The sequence below is a fragment of the Pinus tabuliformis genome, chromosome 7, assembly GCF_031772625.1.
Source record: "Pinus tabuliformis cultivar Carrire ecotype Pingquan chromosome 7, CPIR1, whole genome shotgun sequence".
NCBI classification, from domain to species: domain Eukaryota; kingdom Viridiplantae; phylum Streptophyta; class Pinopsida; order Pinales; family Pinaceae; genus Pinus; species Pinus tabuliformis.
Window position 1 is genome coordinate 1,512,275,200 of NC_142293.1, and position 20,635 is coordinate 1,512,295,834.

General features: G+C 38.4%; 1 protein-coding gene across 4 annotated transcripts in view; it reads right to left on the minus strand.

Annotated features, from left to right (window-relative positions):
- Positions 1–20,635, minus strand: part of LOC149253588 (SH3 domain-containing protein 2-like) — a 259,548-nt gene that overhangs the window by 30,083 nt on the left and 208,830 nt on the right. For all 4 annotated transcript variants that reach the window (XM_089459975.1, XM_089459973.1, XM_089459974.1 and 1 more), the window contains one exon: positions 9,983–10,057. In XM_089459975.1, coding sequence (XP_089316101.1) covers positions 9,983–10,057 — 75 coding nt within the window. The remainder of the gene's footprint in view (positions 1–9,982; positions 10,058–20,635) is intronic.

Genomic DNA, 20,635 nt, shown 5'->3' on the forward strand with positions numbered 1-20,635 from the left:
ATTACAAGGATAAGAACTTTGCATCACATTCACAGATATTCGATCAAGACATTTCAGAATTTCGGTGATTTTACAAGATGATAGTTTGGGTGTCACTCCAGTTCAAGTGCCATTACAGTGACTTCAGGATGGATTCATGGCATTTTCGTTAATGAATGCAGATCAGGATCAGTCTACCACAGTTTCGATACTACCATACCACAATCACGGTGCAATCATTGTCTTGGTTTAATTACAGTAATAAGGGTTCGGTGTCACCACAAAGAAAAGGGCTCTACATTCCCACAATGAGAAGGCCTCGGTGCTCCTACAACGACAAGATCTCAGTGCAATCTCAATGATGTTTTCAGTGACACAGTGATCTAGTTCGATTAAATTCAGAGTGATAAACTATTCTCTTGCAAACCCTCTAGGCTCTCTACAATATTCATCTATTTGAGAACAGCTTCTAAAACAAGTAAGCATTGTGATCTTTGTGCTTTAGTCATCTAACAATGTGTTTACAGCTTCCAAGGAGAGCATCAAGTCCTATAAATCATTGATCTCAGAAATCCAAGGTATAAAAACTCAAGGTATGAATATTCATAATCTTTCATTATGTCTTAGATGGTCCATCTAATTCTAGCCTAGACAAAGGAATCTTAATCCTTATCTTCTAGGATTTATAAAGCAATCTAGGATGTCAAGTAAAATTAGAATGAAAGGAAAATTTGATTTTTATATAAAGGATTCCATTGTTAGAAAAATATAGATTGAAAGCTAGGTATCGTATATTTTGTCTGGAAGTACTCGTTACAGGTACAAAATATCATGACACTTCAAGGAGTTTGACAAGAGCTACTCAAGGAAAGGTTGATCAAGAAACAAAGGTATGCCTCAAACTATAATGCATTCATTTCTTTATATTAAAGGTTTATTCCTTTGACAATCGATTACTAACATTGTTATGTCTAGCTATATTGAATCATAATGATTCTTGTTTTGGGTGATTCATCTCTTGATAAATATGCCCACCCTCACCCATATTCTTAACTGATTTTAGAACCCTAGACAGGTTCTGGAAAACCCTAAACTAAGGGTATGCTAATATGAATGTCTGAAACCTAAACTGCTTAGGGATATTATGAAATGTTGTTTGAAGTTTTTATTGATGATGTCATGTTTGGGATTTTGGTATGACCAGGAAAGCCTAACTTGTTAGTGTTGAATGATAAGGTCTAAAATACTGATCCTTTGAAGTTTTGGTAATTTTGGGTTTGCTATATTTCTATATTGAAACCTTAATTCATTAGGGTTTGGTGGAATATGTAAACAAGACCCTTATAATAGAAATGATTTCATTGGTATGTGTGTGTTTCCCTGATCAAACCCTACTCTAATCAAATTTGTTATATGTCCATTGATATCTGTTAAGTTGGGTTTGACTAACACATGATACGTAATGCCTTTGCATGATGATGAAACTCTGGGTATATATAGATATGTCATTTTGGTCGAAACCCTAGCTTGGTCTAGGTCAGATGTATTAATGTTGTCAGACATATGATATGCTTATTAATGATTATGAATTCCTAGATGTGTGTTGGAAACAGTGTTGAAAATATCAGCATCGGCAAAATATCAGCCAGGGTCCAAAAAACATCTACCGGCAATATCGGCAAAAATATTGGCAAAATATCAACAAATAACGGCAAGCATAACAAATGCATAATATATTCATTTTTTTTCCGATTTTTAAACATATAAAGCAATAACAACATGAAATAAACACATTGGCACATAAATATGAAGAAAGCATTGATATATATGATGTAAAATAAAAATGATACATCAAAGGCAATACCAAACCCTGTTGATCCCTGATAATTGTCCAATAAAGGACTCAAATGTGGAGAACCAATACGAACTAACATCACATATATAACATTATATCATCATCATGAGTTATATGTAGCAAAACAAATAAAACTAGCAGCTATCTATCTGAAATCAGTGCCCTCTCCCCCTTTTACAGGAAAATATGATGGGTTGTTTGCGAGACCTACCCCTAGCAATAGAAGGCCCTACCCCTGTACCTAATGTCAAATAATGAGTGCTAGGTATGGAGTTGTGCTCTCTTATATCTATAGCAGATGGTGTTGATGTTGATGGTCCCACAGTCTCCTCCACCTCCTCCTCTGCTTCGTCCTGCTCAATCTTGAGAAGCATGATCAAAGGAAATGAATCTCCACCTATGAAAGGTTGTCGGAAGGCATGTGTCGCACTCGATGAAAACAACATAATATGTCCTCACATGGAGTATGAGGTGGTTGACTACAATTGAGGAGCTCTAATTGGAAGCTCCTGCGAATGAAAAGAAATGTGTGAAGAAAGGAAAGAAGAAATTGTGAGGTATGCAACCATGGTAAAAGAAATCAACATCCGAAAGACCAAGAAGATTTGACTAGGAAATCTCCAAAAAAGATATGAAGACTGATGGAATTCTGGAAAAGATGGAGATCCTTGACAATGGATATCTTTGGGAGATATGTCAACATGTATGCAAGATGCTGATGCAAATTGGAAAATGTCATGATGAAAGACCATCACAAAGATAATTTTGATTTAAGTGTTCATTTCTTATTTTTGAACAAATATGTGGATGGGTTTATGCAAGTCTTCCAAGGGAAAAACTATGGATGTCTTCCAAGAGGACCATATAGAAGGATGTAAGATCCTTCCAAAAAAATATGGCATGAAGAAGGCAGCATGACATGAAGCAAGGCCAAATGAAGGCTAATGGATCACTTTCTAATGAAAGGAATAATGACATGACTGACTCATGGATGAAAGTGATGGATGGTATGTGCCCTATGAAGAAGCCCCAAAAGATGAAGACTCCTTGACAAAGAAATTCATGACATCAAAGGAAGGAGCTCTTCAAGCAGCTGGTTGCGGAGTTGTTGTAGGTCCCTAATTAAGAGGGATCCTGAAAACAAGTTTCTTACTTGGAAGAAACTTGGAAATTTCTAAGCCAAGAGGGAGCTTAGGTACATTCCTTCCGTGGGAATGAGTACATTTCAATAGTGGAATTGGTATGTCCTCCCTAATTGAAAGGGAGAGATAGACACATCATTCTAGTCTTCACCTAGGAAGACAGAATGGAGCATTCGGTAATCATCTAGAATCCGATACTCTTTGAGGATGAGATAGGGCATCCAAGATAAGAGTAGTCGTGGACCGATATTCTTTGAGGACTGCCTATCCAATATAAGAATAGTCCAACGTAGTTCATACTCTGTGAACACTCAGGTGGAGTATGTACCTTAAGAGACAATGATTATGGTGTCTATGAATCATTGGTCTCGCCAGCATTGTGCTCTAATCATGTGGATAGAGATATTAGTCAAGGCCTTCCTATGTGACAACGTTGGTTGATATGATGCTAGACAGATGGGTTACCAATCCGATTCTTCTTATGAGAAATTCTTCAAATTGAGAATGACCAAGTACCATTATGAATACCTCCCTAGTTAAAAGGGAGTGTTGAAAAGTGTAACTAGGTTCGGTCTTCATAATGACATGTAATTATGATCTTTGTAAATGATGAAAAGAAGATAATATAATTATTTTTGTAATGCCTTGCTTCATGGGTTTCATGAGCAAGAGATTTATCTAATGGCTCCCATTGAGAGCCTTAAGATTTCTCATTAAAGTCAAAAGAATTAATGTCATGTATGAAGAGCTCTTCTTGAGCATATGTCAAATGTATTCTAGTCTATAGGACTATAAAATAGCCCTCCAATGACAAGCTCTTCATGTCGTCTTCAAGAAGGAACAACAAACTCATGTCGTCTCACAATTAAGAGACACATCCCGTCGATGAATACATGTCGGCTTACATGTATGGGCAGACTACTATATATAGGCGTGTAAGGTATCCGCATTTTCCACAATTCAGATTTCAGATCTCTCTTAGTTTTTCGGATGGGTATTACAGAGACAAGTTAGATGGAAGGGACAGCTAAGAAATGAAGGGACAGTAAGAATTGATCTCAAAAAATAGGAATTCGGATCTCACTCTGAATTCGGATGGAAGATTACAGTGCACAGTTTGAATCTCCACAGAGAAGGCAGTTCGGATGTCTCTTTGTATTTCGGATGGGCAATAACATATAATAAGGCAGTTTGGGATGACAAAGTATTGAAGGGAAATCAGATCCCTCTAAAGCTCGGATCACAATGGCAGCAAGACAAATCAAAGTTAAGAAATTTGGATGAATAAAGGGACAGTGAGGTGCTACCTTACAGTGACGAGTCTCTTTGTCTCGGTGTAACATCAAGTGAAGAAAGGAAAGCACAGTTTGTTGGTGATACTATTGTAACGGAGTATCATCTCAATGATAAGGGCTCGCTGAAGAAAACAGTGTTGTCAAGGCAGTGATGTAGATCTCCGTATCAAGGCAATGATGAAGATCTCAGAGGAAGAGGAGCCAAGAAGAGGATTGACTAGAGAACGTTTGTATTGGTCTTGGAGTGGCTAATAGGTCAAGGGTCTTGGTCTTGGTATTCATCAATTGGAATCTCTATAAGAAGAATTTGTGCGGGTTTTCCCCTTAAAGAGTGAGAGGTTTTGGCCCTTGCTCATAGCCTACATTTTGTGTCCCTTGTCTATTTATGTTCGTGCATTGGCTACTATTTGATGAAGAAGAACACTAATAATCTAAGAAAGAAGAAGATTCTAATCTAAAGAAATTAAAAAGCATTCACAAGCAATTATTAATCGAAGAGAATCACCCAATGCTAATGCCCTAGATTTCTCAACATGGTATCGGAGCTAAGGTGTCAAAGTCAAGGTAGGGCATTTTATCAAAGAGACACTCAAGGATCGAGTTTCAAGGACGACATCAAAGTAAGTTAAAGGATATCAAGTGAAATCAAGATCTACATTGAAGAAGAAAGTCTACTTCAAAAGGCATCTTGGGATCATCAAATCAAGGTAACTAAAAGTCTACATCACCAAGAGTGTTGGATCTTGAGTCCTTAGCAAAAGACCACAAAGAACCTCATCAAGATGAAGAGATCTACAAAGCAAGGCAGTCCAAGTTATAAACATCCAAGAGAAGCATTTCTAGGACTAAGCCCACATCATCTTGGATACCCTAGAAGCATTTATGATCTGCACTTATTCACCACCGAGAAGTTGAAGTATCCTAAAGACGAGAAGGCATTGTCATCATCTTCCAAAGCTAGAAGGCAATTTCCCTCTCATTGCAGCAAGGATCCCCTCCTTATCCTTGACAAGAGGTAAAGGAGTAGCTTTTGCAGAGGACCACTTCACATACTCCTATTCCTTAGGAAATGACAGAAAAGACCAAGAGAAGAGGACTCACCTTCAGTCACAGAGGTCTCATCCAAGGAGTTCAAGATTTACACAAAGAAAGCCAGGAAGAATCCTACAACATGGTTTGCAGAACAAGAAGAAGAACAAGGACCATCTACAATAGTTATGAAAGGTCTATTGTTTCAGACACATTCAGAGGATATATCTATAGGGTCCCCAACTTCATCATTTTCACAGGGCAATCCAAAAAACACTCCAGCATCAGAAATTGTCCAGAAGCAGAAAGAATTAAATATTTTTGAAAAGTACAAAGAGATCAAGCAAAGAAATGAAGCCCTCAAGCACAACACCTACACACAGTTTTGGAAGCAAACTTCCACCACTCAACATAGGCTCATGTCAGCATTTGACACAGAAAAAGGGAGAATGCAGATGGCATTCTTGCAAGCACAGGTCCCCCATCCACAATCAGCAGCAGATTACAAGCAAAGCACATTTGAGTTTGAGGCAAAGGATGTCCATCCTTTGGACCAGATGGACATGCATAGGCAAACTGGAGAGATGGTTTACTCCACATTCACATAGACTGCAATAACTGCTTCCAAATTGCAGGTATCTTTAAGTAACATTCAATCACAGCTAAAGCTTGAGAAGATTTCTTCTTTGGCTAAGGATAATAGAATAAAATCCTTAGAAGATCTAGTTATTAAAGCAGGGTATGATCCAAGCAACATAAAGGCAGTGGAAGAAATCATCAAAAAGAAAAATGCTGACATTGCTTCTCTCAGAAAACAATTAAAACTGCCAGCTACTGAAGATCCTCAAGCTAAGGAGATGGGAGAATTGGAAAGTCAGAAAGAAAATATGCTCATGCTCATCATGGAGTAGAATGCTCAAATAAAGGAAATGGAAGCAGAAATGGACAAACTCATCAAGGAGAAAGAGCAGAATTCTCAGCTCACTTTGGTACCTCTTGATGCAGTGCCTCTTGCATCAATACTTCAAACAGGCCTTTCTACATCAACTACAACAACAGGAGCATCCACCTCTACAACCCTACTTCAACTACAGATGATTCTATCAAACTGGCCCAATCAATGGAAAATATGTCAATACAAGGAGAAGAAATAAAAAAGCTGCGAGAGGATGTAAAAGTCCTACAAGAATAGAACACCAGATATGAAAATTCTCTCCTAACAAAGCTGCAGAAATCCTAGAGGCTTACCCAAAGAATGCAATAGATAGAGAAGGAAACTGCCATGGGTAATACCCTAGCCCAGGTTAAGGAGAACATCTGGAAAAGGATAAATGAAGCCATGATAGAAATATGGCCATCTATACAGATCATATTTGAGTAGAAGGAATTAATTGAGAAATCTAATGAAGCTATTGAACAAATCAAAGAGCAGCTGGGTGATAAACCAAGTGAAGCTACAGAGCTCATTAAGTTCCTCAATTCCAAAAACAAGCAGGAGCTAGAAGAACTAGAGATTGAGGACAGGACTGAGACAATACTAGAGGTAAAAAAGGTGTTAACTAAAAGAAATTTGATCAAGCAGCTGGAAGAAAAATGTCAAGTTCTGGACATCGGTGTACAGAGGTTCTTCAACAAATTGGAAGTCCTCTACAAAAAGGGACTTCCTAATTTACTAGTGATAAATGACAAGCTCAGCACATGGCCAGATTATAGCCAGAAATTGATGACCATTGCTAAAGATAGTACTAAGTTTGCAGGAGTGAAAGGCAGCATAACAAGGAAAGAATTTTTAGAAGCATTGACATATGATTTAGACATCCAATATGAAATCAAGCACATCTTTATTTCCAAGCCAACTTTTGCCAAATATACTGAGGTCTATAGAAAGTTACTCAAGATGTCTATCCCTAGTGAACAATGTTGGGATAAATTGTGCGAGTTACTGGAGTGAGAAGATGATTTTGTTTTTCCAACACAGGCCCAACAGCGCAACAGAAATTCGAGGGCCAAATATTCAGCAGTTCCACAAAGCTAGGGCCACCAATCTAAGCAGTTTTAATTTTCCTATATTTTGTAACAAATAGATAGAATTGGTTTTAGAAATTCCTAAAATACATCTTGATCAAGTTGATAGTTTATTTTGTAAATAAACTTATAAATGCTTCTCTTTTTGAAGTAATAAGGGTTGATTTTTGCATTCCAGAAAGCTATTGTACCTTTTCCATTTGATGGGCTAATCAGTAATAAAAAGGACATTCTTCACAGGATTCATGTGTTGGACTATTTGGTGAAGTGCTTCTCTCATTATCTATGTGTTTATTCCTTTGTTTCCATACTTGTGTTCTCAAATCTGAATTATTTTACAGAAAGTTGATGAACAGAATTTGTTGAAAGATACACTCTGATTCTGGCTGTGGATAATTTAAATGTTTTCCTCTAATATTAAGTTAAAGAATTCTTAACTGCTCTTTTGCTTAATTGAACTTATTTCTCTTCTTCCATTACATTTCATTTAAATCTAAAAGATCCAGTTAGTTCAGCTACCTTGCCCTATGAAACTCCTTTGAAAATCTGAGACAGATCCACGTTAAGTTTGTAGACTCCATAGCCCAATGGAAGTTTCAGGCATTTAATCAACCAAACCAATTTTAAAATCAAACTCTGAACTCTCATAACTAGCCTAAAATTACAAATACAACAAAGTTAAATCTGACAAAGAGATCCCTCTCTGAGTTTAGGAAGGCTAGATCCTAAGCTCCAAAGTGGTTTTGTGGTTACCTCTGTGGCTTCTTTCACAACCTCAAAAATTACAGAGTGCTAACACATACAACAATTGGATCTGATCCAGCTGATCAAGCCCTCCTTGGCTGTTATGAATCTCCTTGTTTCCCCCTTCCTCAAGCCCAACACGCTCACTAGATGTATCTCTCAATATTTTGTTGTTGTATGGTGTCTCTTCTCCTTCTCCTTAGCCTTGCTTTTATAACTTTATATCAAGCTAAATCCAACCCTAACCTCCAACGTGATTGATGGCCAAGATTAGATCTTACCTCACATGAAATCAAGGGATGAGTTTAAAACATAATCACTAAAGTAAATAATTTACTATGCTTAAGTTTACGTTAGCACAATAAACCAACATAATAATTATGTGTTTTTCCTAAGACTTAGGCTTAGTTACAATAGCAACTTGCTCACACTAGAGAAAGTGTTCTAAGGATATCTTGGGCAACTTCTACATGCCTAAACACATAGTCCTATGCAAAAACACATGCCTGAGATACAAACAGCAACATCCTAAACCATCCCTAACAACAAAAGCCAAATACCAAAAATTTCCACTAACAATCAAATTAGAAACAATCTCAAAAACTTAGATGCAAAGAAAAATGTGCAAAATTACAGGGGTCAAGCTTAGGTAAGAAAGTTTATAGGAGAAATCCAAACTCAATTCATCTTGGATTCCTTGCCACAGAGACTACAACCCTTGATTTACAAGAAACAAACAAGTCTTATGTCATTAAAATGGCTTTTTTAAAATATTCTTTCACAGAAAGAGGATGTCAACGTGATTTTGAAAGGAAGATTGTGGTTCCTAAAGGGCCATGCATAACCCTTACAACATGGAAACGTCATTTCAAGATTGAACCAAAGTAGAGAATCATGTAATATCTTTGTGTAACACTGCAAGATTTTGTCCTAATAATCTTGACAATAATCAATTCTAACGATCATTCCAAAAATGTCAATATGGAAATGCAAGTGAAACCACGAAGCTATAATGAATGCAAGAAAATAAAGGTTAACAAGTTGAGGCCTTTTTATGCATAGTTCATAACACAACAAAACTCACATAATTCTTATATGAAAAATATGCAACACAAAATTCCAGGCCAAGTTTATAAATATTGCCTAGTTCTAACAGAGTTTGTAATTATTTAGCTCCAATTATTAAATATTTAGCAACTCTGACTCCATTTTCAATAACTATAAATATAAGCCTTGGATAGATGGTATGCTGATTCTTTAAATTCACAAAATGAAGCTAGAGCTAATCATTGTATTTTTAGATTTGAGGCTCTATTAGAAATTCACAGAATCGACCATTCGGGTAATACAATTACCCAACATGCTTCCATTTTCCTTGGATAATTTATTGTAGGACTGCTTCCTAGCCTCATGACTAGGTTGTCCCATTTCAAGATGATAATATTCATCTGTTTGAAGTGCTCAGGAGTTTGTGTGCTAGGTTTTCCTCCAAAAACAAATAAGTTGCATGATTAAAAGCTCTATCTGGCAAATAAAATTTCCATTCATTATAATTGAGCCTTTAGAACTGACCAAAAGTACTTATTATTAACAATAAAAAAGATGTATCATTCTTAACTTTGAAAGCTACATTAACATGTGCATGAAAAACTCTCCTTTTTAGGAGATGCCTTAGCCACTCCCACATAACCATCATTTCTTGATGTAATTTTGAGTCCTATCTTAATTTGGTCATTTGTGAATATTAATATAATTTCTTTTCTTTCATGATAAATATCTTAAAGATAATATAACTAAAATAAAACCAGTTATGAATAATGCTGAGACGAAATTAAGAAGAAAAGGTGCATTTGCATAATATGCTAAAAAAACAAAAAAAAAATCGAAAATCAAACAGAATAAGATCAACAAACCTGGCGAACAACAACATAATCGCCAACAGAAACGCTTAGTTCACCTTCAGCTTCAGCATCAAAGGAATGTATAACCTGCAAAAATAACAAAGGGCGATTGTTAAGAGACAACTCTCTCATCTCATAACTTCTAAATTTAGACACTCATTTGTCAACTATGAATCAACAAGTGAGACTAAAAAAATGGGACTGCATGTGTCCCAGAAGCAAAGAACTTATTATAACTTGATATTAAACATGCGTGCATCACGAAGACATAATCCATAATCCTTTAAGATTACATAATGGATCAAAATGGTCCTTTTCTTCTAAAGTACCAAGTTAAAAATAAAAATAATATACAAAAATTCCATGGCTCTAAGAAATTGAGATTTTATTAATGTCTCTAGGTGACCATATGCTCCCAATTGGACTGGAAGACAAATCATCAATATCAATATGCAAGGTACAGCCAATTAAAGTAGTTAAGCATCTCACAAAGATAATGTATCTGACCTAAATATGAAAAAGACATAATGAAGCATCAAAATAGACGAAAGCATATAACTGTGCCAAAAAAAGGCAAAAGAGGGCCATATGTTTCTATCGTGCGCATCATAAGGTGGGCCTTTAAGTTGCACAAAACCTAGAAACTTTTGGAAGATTTTGAAATCGGTACAGTTGTGTTGCTGCACAAACTAACAGACCTAGTTGGTAGGCTAAAGCTAGAGGGCACAACAATAATTTGGGGCAAAGGCCCATTGTCACCACAGCCTATGTTGCCTTCTCTTCTCATATTATCATCGACGGGAGGAGTCCCAAGTCTCCTCACTTTTGATTAATGTATCTATACTAGAGTTTGAAGTGAGGCAAGGATGGTGCATTCAATGGAAAGGCTCAATTGAGGTGTGAGCTTTGGGAGAAGCTAGAATGGCTTTCCACGAAAAAACCGTTGGAAGAAAGACTATATTTGACATATGGTTGAGGCACATCACGGGATAGGAGTTCATCCAAGGTCAATACAGTCAAGAGAAAAGGTTTCAAATGATATGCTACTAAATTACAAACCTTCAAGGAATCCCCAAGTCAAAGCAGCTTCAAAGGTTCCCACTTGGTACACTAGCTACGGCATCAATTATCTCGAGATGCAACCATGAGAATCGCATGAAATTTGGCGCAGAGCTAGAGGAAACACCAGCGTAGAACCCTATTCAATTGGTGTTCCAAGAGCTCACTCCAAATGAATTTCATACCAAGCCCTAGAGAGGCTACCTATCCTTGAAGGGACAAAGAAATAGGAGGAGAGATAAGGTGAGAATAAATGATTTTTCGATGAGGATATGATCACCAAGGATCCCAGACCCAGTGCCTTATCAATTGGGAGAAATGGAGTCAAGAATTACCTTGATTTAAGAAATTCGCTCTACCAAGGAGATCTATGCAACTTCGCTAGCCCTAAAAGGAGGCAGCGACACAACTACAATAGATATTTATACTTCATTGACAATGAATTGTGGAGTTTCAAGGTTTCAATGTGCAAAACAAGCCTCTAGGAACATCCATTCATCATTATATATGAGTAATGCGTCCAATACATCCAATAATCCCAGTGTTCTCAAAAATTCGCATTAAATCATGGCACATTCAAGATCATGACATGATATTCCATACAGTAGACATGTAACAATGTAAAAATATAGCATCAAAAGACACTTACAAGATAATGAGAATATATCCATCCAACAACATTGCAAAGAGAAGTTCCAAGACAAGATAGCGAAATTTTCCATACATCAAAATGCATCCAAACATCCAATTTCATCCAACAATTGCAGGTCTGAATTCTTTTACAAGAGAGATCGAAATCCAAGTGATGATGAACAATACAAATGAGCCCTCTTCTATTTATATGAGGCTCCTCAAGTTCGAATTTGTCTAATTTGGCCTAATTAAGCCCCTAATAATATTTTAATGTGAAAATAACATCTCTTTTGGTGACAAGCCCACCAAATAGCTCAATAAGTGAAAAATAAGCCATCCAAAGCTAGCCAAAATGATAGAATAATGGTCAAGAGGGTCGTTGGAAGACCTGAATGAGTCCTCAAAGTGCCATGATGAAGAGGAAGGCTCCAAAACTGGTGATCAAGGGGTGGCCCCTTGATTTCCAAGAAAAACATCCTGTGGTGCTCCCAAGTTGTTGTGGGGCACAATCAATGGTCTCATGGGTCTCTAGTGGCTCAATAACAAGTCGAGGCTCCATCAGTGAGGGATGGAAGATAATACATGCCCTCCCGTGTCTCTCTCAATGAGACAAAACCTCATCTGGACCCTAGATCAGTGGCCAAGTGTTGGATGCAAATGTATGGCCAGTTGGGCAACATGGTCCAAGTGCATCATTGTCTCTGTATCACTAGGGCACAAACAAGCAATGTTTGGTGTTGAAGAAGCCCATGGTGTAGCAATTAATGCCCTGATGTGGTGGAGACCCATGGCTCTCAACGCTCACACTACAAGTGCCATTATGACCCTCTAGAGGGCTTGGATCCCGTATAGGGAGGCCAAGTCTAAGACAAAGACCCACATGCAATCCTATATAAGATCCAATGCCTCTTCTTACCTTCCAATACAACAATCCATTAGTGTAATTAAGTAAATAAGCTTGCTAATGAAGGGCAAAAGTGGACACTTCATAGTGGCATGCCCTTCCAAATGGGCTTTAGAATGTATAGGTGTTACCTTGCTCAACAAGAGAGGTTAACAAAGGACCCTATTAGGTTGTTTCAACATCTAAGGGAGTGACATGTCCACGGTACATCTATCAAATGGCAGGTGTCATGTGAAGTGATGATGCAATGGAGCGAGGCAATAGGGAAGACTCCAAGCCACATGCCATGGTACAAGGGTAGCTATGATGAAGGAAGAACCACATATTGAGTGTATGGATGTAAGAGGGAGCAATCGTGGTACACGAGTTACCTCAACCTTTGTTTTTCCACCCTTCTTCATATGCCTTTTTGTCTTTTATTGATTTTTCTTTTTATTACTGCTTAGGGCTCCAAGGGATGAGAGCATGATGTGTATGATGTAGTAATGATTACTCCATTAAGGTTGGGCAGTTCATCTCCCACCAAGGGTTGGGACAATCATGGGTTCCTTAATGATGAAGAGGGCACTCATACGGGGCCCTAGGAACTAGGTTGATGACCATAGTCATAGGGGGTAAAGCTCATGTACGAATTTTTCCCAAGTGCTAAAATTTTTATGTCTCGACCATTTGTTGCATTTTGTGGTACATTTCCTATTGTAAGTAGCAAAATTATGCTTTTATCTTTCTTTTTAGCTGCATCAACCTCCGAGGCATCGTTCCAAGACCAACCCAAAGTGTGAACAAGGGAAGGGGAAAGCTAACACCTTGTGGACCCAATGGAAAAATGTGGACCCAGATGGGAAAAATGTGAAAAAGGCTTGTAATGAGAGGAGGCAAGTGAAATATATGGTGTCAAGAAGCAAGACCACGCAACCAAAATTAGGGTTTCCCATGTAGCGTCATTCCTAAAGCTATTAGCCAATAGAGGAGATCCCACGAGACTAGGATACAAGATTAAACTAGTATTTTTAGAAACGGCCGAGCCAACTCCAACTCGGTCGAGCTAGACCAAGCCAAGGCCTAACCGAGTCGGCTCGATAACAAACCGACCGGCTCGCCCGAGCCCAAGATAACTCAGTTGGCTTGGTCACCCACGCACACGCACACTAGCGAGGTCTTTTCAAGGGGAAATTAGACCCCACAACGAATTCTAATTTACTTTAGGGTGACTCTGAGGTATATTTTCCTCTCCTATAAAAGCTACCCAACCCCTCTCATTTCCACGCAGCTATCTCATTGCATTTGTGTGAGAATTTGTGAGGAGTTTGTGAAGAGTTGTGGAGTTTGTTTTTGGAGCAGCAGTGAGGAGTCTTGGGCAAGCATTAGAGCAGCAGTGAGGAGCTTCTTCGGCAGCCATTGGAGCAGCAGTGGGGAGCTTCTTCGGCAGCCATTGGAGCAGCAGTGAGGATTTGTTTTGTTGGAGCAACATTGAGGAGGCGGTTTGTGCCTAAAGGTATTTTTTTTTCACTTCTAAAATCTGTTTTTGCTTATTTATTTTTTTGTGCAAATCTGGAAATTGAAGAGTCTTTTTTGTAAAAGAAATGAACATTGAAGCAATTTGTTTTCATTTTCAGATTTTTTCCTTTCATTTCCAAGTCAAAAAATGACTCCCTAGAGTGAAAGATGTTGCTTGGGCATATGCTGAAACGGTTGATAATCAAATGCATTGCAAATGTTGTCATAGAAAAATTAAGAAGGGTCCCGGGGGCATTCATAGGCTAAAACAACACTTGGCTGGTATTAGAGGCCAAATTACTCCATGTGAACAACTATCAGTACAAATTGGGGAGATTAGGAAGGAGTTGTTAAATAGCTTTGAGAAGTTTCAAGAAGAAAAAGCTAGGCAAAAAGAAATAGAGTTTGAAATTGGGAGGAAGATGAGTATACAACAAATGATGGCTACCAACCCCCATTTTGATTTTGAGGGCTCTTCATCTATCCCTTGTACTAATGCATCCAACCCCTGCTATGTTCCTCCCTCTTTGGAGTCCATGCAAGAAAAAAAGGATAAGGGTAAAATGAAAAAGAAGGGTGATATGCATATCAAAAGTTATTTCATTGTCACACCCTCCTCTCCATCAGATGCACATGGTCCGCAAGCTAGTAGAAGTCATATGCAACCCACTTTAGATGAGCATTGGAAGAAAGAATTGAGGGAGACTACTTGTGATTACATAGCTAGATGGTCGTATGATGTTGATATCCCCTTCAATGCTTCTCGTTCACCATATTATGAGTCTATGTTTGATGCCATATTTGTTGTTGGAAAGGGCTTCAAAGGCCCTACTATGCATGAGTTAAGGAGGTCTCGTTTGCAAAACGAAATTTCCTCCATTGATGAGTATTTGAAAGATTTCAAAAGCTCATGGGCAAAAACAGGATGTACCATCATGTCAGATGGATGGACTGATCAAAGGAACCATACCATCATAAACTTTCTTATCTTTTGCCCACAGGGAACCATGTTTCTAAAATCAGTTGATGCATCTGATAGGGTGAAAGATGGACAATTTTTGTTTCGGTTGTTGGATGAGGTTGTTGAGGAGGTGGGGGTGGCTAATGTTGTTCAAATCATCACAAATAATGCCTCTAACTATGTTCTTGTTGGTAAACTGTTAGAGGAAAAACACAAAACCATATTTTGGACCCCATGTGCTGCACATTGCATAGACCTCATGCTTGAGGCTATTGGCAAATTAGATTGGGTCAAGAACATTGTAGAGCATGCCAAAAGCATAACAAAATCTATCTACAATCATTCATGGATTTTGAGCCTAATGAGGAAACACACAGGGGGCAGGGATATTTTTAGGCCTGCCATCACTAGATTTGCAACTCATTTTTTGACATTGCAATCTATGTTTCCCCAACATAGAAACTTGCAAAAGTTGTTTTCCAGTGATGAATGGAATGAAAGCCATTGGTCCCATAAACGGGATGGCAAAGATTTGAAAAAAAAAGTTAATGAAGAAATATTTTGGAAAAAGACATCAGAGATTGTGAAGATTCTTGAGCCACTAGTTAAGGTGTTATTAATAATGGATGAGGGAAAATTGGCTATGGGCTTCATTTATGAGGCTATGGATCAAGCAGAGGAACAAATAAAGATAGCATGCAAGGATAGAGTGGCTAAGCGTGGGCCCATTTGGAAAATCATTAATGAAAGATGGAACAATCAAGTTTCAAATCCATTGCCCTATACATGCAGCCAGGTATTTTTTGAACCCAAGGTATCATTATAAAGCTCTAGAGGCAGGAGCCTTGGGTGGGGAGGATAGAGATGGATTGATTGACTGCATTATCGCATGGTCCCTATGGAGAGTGATCAATTGGACATACACCGACAGATCACTTGTTTCAGCAAAGCCACATGTACCTTTGGAAATAACCTAGCAAGGATTGCAAGGGAAGCAGATGATCCAAGTAAACAAACAATTTCAATTTTCAAATTCTTATTTTGTTAAATTGTGTATAATTTCAAGTTGGATATAATTTGTAATTTTGTTGAGCTAACTCATTACACAACTATGTTTTTTGCAGCACAATGGTGGGAGGCATTTGGTAGCCATTGTCCTCAATTGCAGAAGTTTGCAATTCGTATTTTGAGTCAAACTTGCAGTTCTACTGGGTGTGAATGCAATTGGTCTGTCTTTGAAAGGATTCACGCGAAGAAGAGAAACGTTTGGATAAAAACACTTAAATGATCTAGTCTATGTCCAATACAACCTCCGGCTCAGACACAACCAATTGTTGAACAAAAGACCTGATTTAGATCCCATTTTTTTGGAAGATATTGATCCAACATTAGATTGGGTAGTGGAGAGTCATCCAGTAGAGTTTGATTCTGATGAGGATCTTGATTTGGATTTACATGTGGAGGCATTAGTTGAAGAAAATGTTCAGTTCAATGCAGATCCACTTGTACCAACCTCAGGCCCAGCCCCAAGTCCTCCAATTGCAGGTGCTTCCTCTACTTAGCCACGACGGAAGCACATATCTTGTCTATCTCAACGTGCAGTTGTTGCGCAGCCTCCTAGTGCTACCACTTCTACTGCTATAGTTGAAGTTGGAGATGATGAGAAGGAGGAGCCATGGGTTTCCCTGTCTGACTCTAATTCAGAGTCTAAGCCAGATGATGTTGGCTCCTCTAGTAGTAGCTAGTAGTACTAGTGACTAGTGATGTTTTGCAGTTAGAGGCCATTTCTAGCCTCCTTGGTTATGAGTTTTTGTTTTGATCTCTATATCATCATTCATGTATGTATTGGATAGTGCACTGGGTGCCATTTTCATATAATGGATATATTCATGAGCGTACTTTGATCATATGTTGTCTTCTCTCTATATTCTAAAGCTTTGTGTTTGGAAACATGAATGAAAATCTTTAAAATTATGTTTTTTTATAAAAAAATAAATATTTAATGTATTTTTTACAACGACCGAGTCATTGAAATCAAACTGGCCGAGTCGATACCGAGTCGGAGTGAGAGTCAGAGTCAGAGCCAACCCTCTGTTGTTTCCGAACCGGAGTCGGAGTTTTAAAACATTGGATTAAACCCCACGTTGAGACAAGGGAACAAGAGTACAGTCCAAACCCATTCTTTCCGTTGAATCCCCCCACTAGCCCATATCCAAATGTGCCTAACAAAAGTAAGCATAAACACTGAATTACATAATGAAAATTCATGCCTTAGGGTTGGAAGGCCCACCTTCAAACATATAATCATAACGAATTGGCAAGGGCACACAATGGTTGGCTCAGGTGGCAGGGAATGGTGGCACAACGAGCTATCTGGTGGTTGCAAGGAGTTGTAGGCTACCGGCTGAGGACAAATCTAGAAGAATTTTTTTCCTATAGGGGTGTAATATCCTCAATTTTGATTTTCCGCATTAGAGACAATTTTTGGAAGAGGCAATTCTGGCATTGGGACTTAGGAGGAAAAAGGGAAATTGCAGCTCTAGTGGAACGTGGGGCACACAAGAGAGAGGTTATTTGCCCTCGAAGAGAACTTGCACTCTTGGAGGAGAGAGAGAGAGGAAGGTGTGTGAATTACGAGAGAATAAGAGTGGGGGCCACCAAGGGAGAAAAGGAGGCCAACAATTATAAATAAGGAGAAGAGGCCTTCGTCTGTATCTTTTTTCAACTTTACTTCTGAACACAAATTCTCTTGAGTTGTTTAGCCAAGACAACCAGTGTTTTCTAGGACAAGGGATTCCCAAACGAGAATTCCACCTCTACCTTTGGTGAACTTTGAGTGTCACCCTAGGAGAGTAAGGGAGAGTTGTTTCGGGTGTTTGAGGAGCTAATTGCAAATCATTCATCAGCTCAGGCGTGTTTTTTTCTTAGAGCGCAGAAAGGGAATTCATGGTTTAAGAGGAGCTAGCAAGAAGTGGAGATTGGACCAGAGATTTTGCAGGAATTTATCCATTGGAAGGGCAAAGTTTCCTCTTGGTATTTTGTAGAGTTGAGAGTGTTTTATTTTGGAGGGCCAAATTGTTTAAAATTTGGGCCTACGCAAAGATAACTATACATCTACTACCCAGCCATAGAGAGCAGGGAAATTTCATGGGAGTTGGGCAAGTAGAGATAAAGAGATTTGGAGGAGTGGTTGTAGGGGTTAGAGGAGATTTTCCAGGAATTGATTTGGCTTCCTACAATGGGATTCTTTCTACAGGGCATTTCTCTAGCCAGTTGGAGCCACACGCACTTCTTGGGGGTCACTGTGGCATGTTGGATTCAGCCCAAACCTTTTTAGGGTTTTTGTGGGTTTGGTGAGAGGAGGCTAGGATTAATTTTATAAAACTTTTTGAGCACTTCTGAGAGATGAATTCCTATTTCCATTCAGCAGCCAGTAGTTAAAATTGTTGGAGGAGGGCGCAGTTTACCCTAAGACCATTTCTACCACTTGGGTCCGTGAGGTATTTCTGGGTTTGGTTGGAGCTGGTGTGGAGATCCTACATTTGATTTTGCAGAACCAAACATGAAGACATACATTAAAGCATGGAAAGGACAAGAGAGAAAAACTTACAACATAAGAAAGCACATCACCATAGAAACTGACACAGGAATCCCTGTAAAATTAGACCTCAATCTTTTTCATTCACTAGAAAAATATCAGAAAAATACAGTGCACAATGTTTCTTCTCCTAACCCTAACCAACCATTTCTTCATCAAAATTACATCATAATAGATCAAAACAATCATTTCCCACCTCTAGGAACCAAATTCCCCAAAAAGATTTCAGTCTCTGCCCTCAACAGCAAATATAGAACCACTTCTCTAGAAACTAGGAATTGTTTTGACTAAGGTTTTCTAAACAAATTACATTAAATACAAAGCCTAAATCAAGTTTCAAAGCTCCTAAACACCTCAAAATATTAACCATGACCATAAAAATTAATTACATAAAATTTAGACACAAATTATTTGGTCAAAGCACTAGCTGTGTGAAAGCGCAGTGCCGACGCTGCACTACTTCCTACTCCAGCAAAAAATGCAGCACGAAAGAGAGGGAGTTGATGGTTTGACTAAATCTGGCCACTTTATGAGCCTCTAAAAGAGTCATGCATGTAGAAAATCACCTAGACATCATCAACTTCCCCTTGAAAAACCTCCTTTCATTTTGCAAACCTTCCATCTTTCAAAAACTCCACCTACATTAAAAACACAATGTCTGTATGAAAGTGCAACGAAATCTGTCCTTCACAATTATGACTAGTGTTGAGGTCTCTAAACAAAATAAACAACTTGTTGATGATGTTGACAATCTTGAAAGCCCTTTTCAAGTCCCCACTCACCAAAAAGATGCCAAAACTTCACATTTCCATCAAACCCTAATGCCTTGTCAAAAATGCAACATTGTTGTGTGAACTGCTCCCTTTGGAAAAAGTTTCATAAGCTTCAAAAGTCTAACTGATTGTGCTCCCAAAAAACTTCATACATAATATAACTCTCAACCTCCTTATCCAACCCCATTCAACTAGTATACATGGGCAAAAGGACAAAAACAAAATTGTTTTAATTACCTACTCAATACTCAGACTTTGGCTACTTCAGCCAACAAATCAAGCTTTCCCCTATCCTTCTCTTGCATTTCCTGCAACTATTGTTTAACATCCCTTAGCTCTTTCTTCAAGGTGAGGTTTTGTTTGAAAATGTTCTTGAGTTGTCTGTGTAAGGACAGAGCCCTTTTCAGCATATACTTAGCATTTGACAACGCTGGCTCACACATGTTCAAATGGTCATATATCTTTTGCTTGGCCCTTTCATCCTGCTTCTTAAGTCTAGTGATCTCATTTTGGGCTTTCTTCAACTGCATCCTCAATCTATGAAAAGTATGTTGCCCTTCATCCACCTCAACCTTCTTCTCTTTTTGCACTGACTCTTCCTTCTATAGCTGCAACTTTCTTGTTGAAGACCTAGTCACAGGAACTCTTGTTGATGGAGCCTCTAACTCTTGAATGTCCTCTGTTACAATCTTCTCTTTACCTTTGGACTTGGTGACAGATGGAGCTGCCTTTATCACTGGTTTTGTTTCACCAATCTTAGGTGTCCTTTCTAAAGCAATCTTCTTCAATTCCCTATTGTCATGTTGTAGTTGGGCAATGACCAAGTGTGCCTTCTTCAGTTGTTCTTGCAGTTCTAAGATCTCCTTATCTTTATCATCTAGAACAATATCCTTTGGTATGGTATCTAAAACCTTAGTTGGTTGCTCAAGTGTGTGTTCCAAAGGCAATTTCTTTGCAGTAGCTCTAGTGAGTGGCTTCTTGGGAACCTCCACTACCTTAGGAGAAAATTGCAGCTTTTACCCTTTTTCTTTTCTAATGGATCAACTGAAGTTGATGGCCTTTTTACTAAACTTTCAACTGGTGATTGCACATCTCTTGCCACAGATGAAGGTGTATCTTTTTTACTCCAAGGGCTAGTTGGTAACTCTATTGCCAACTTTGATGAATCTATGAATGCCTACCATGTCTGATTTTTCTTGTTCAATTCTTCTACCACCAACAACTTAGTCAAAGAGAAATG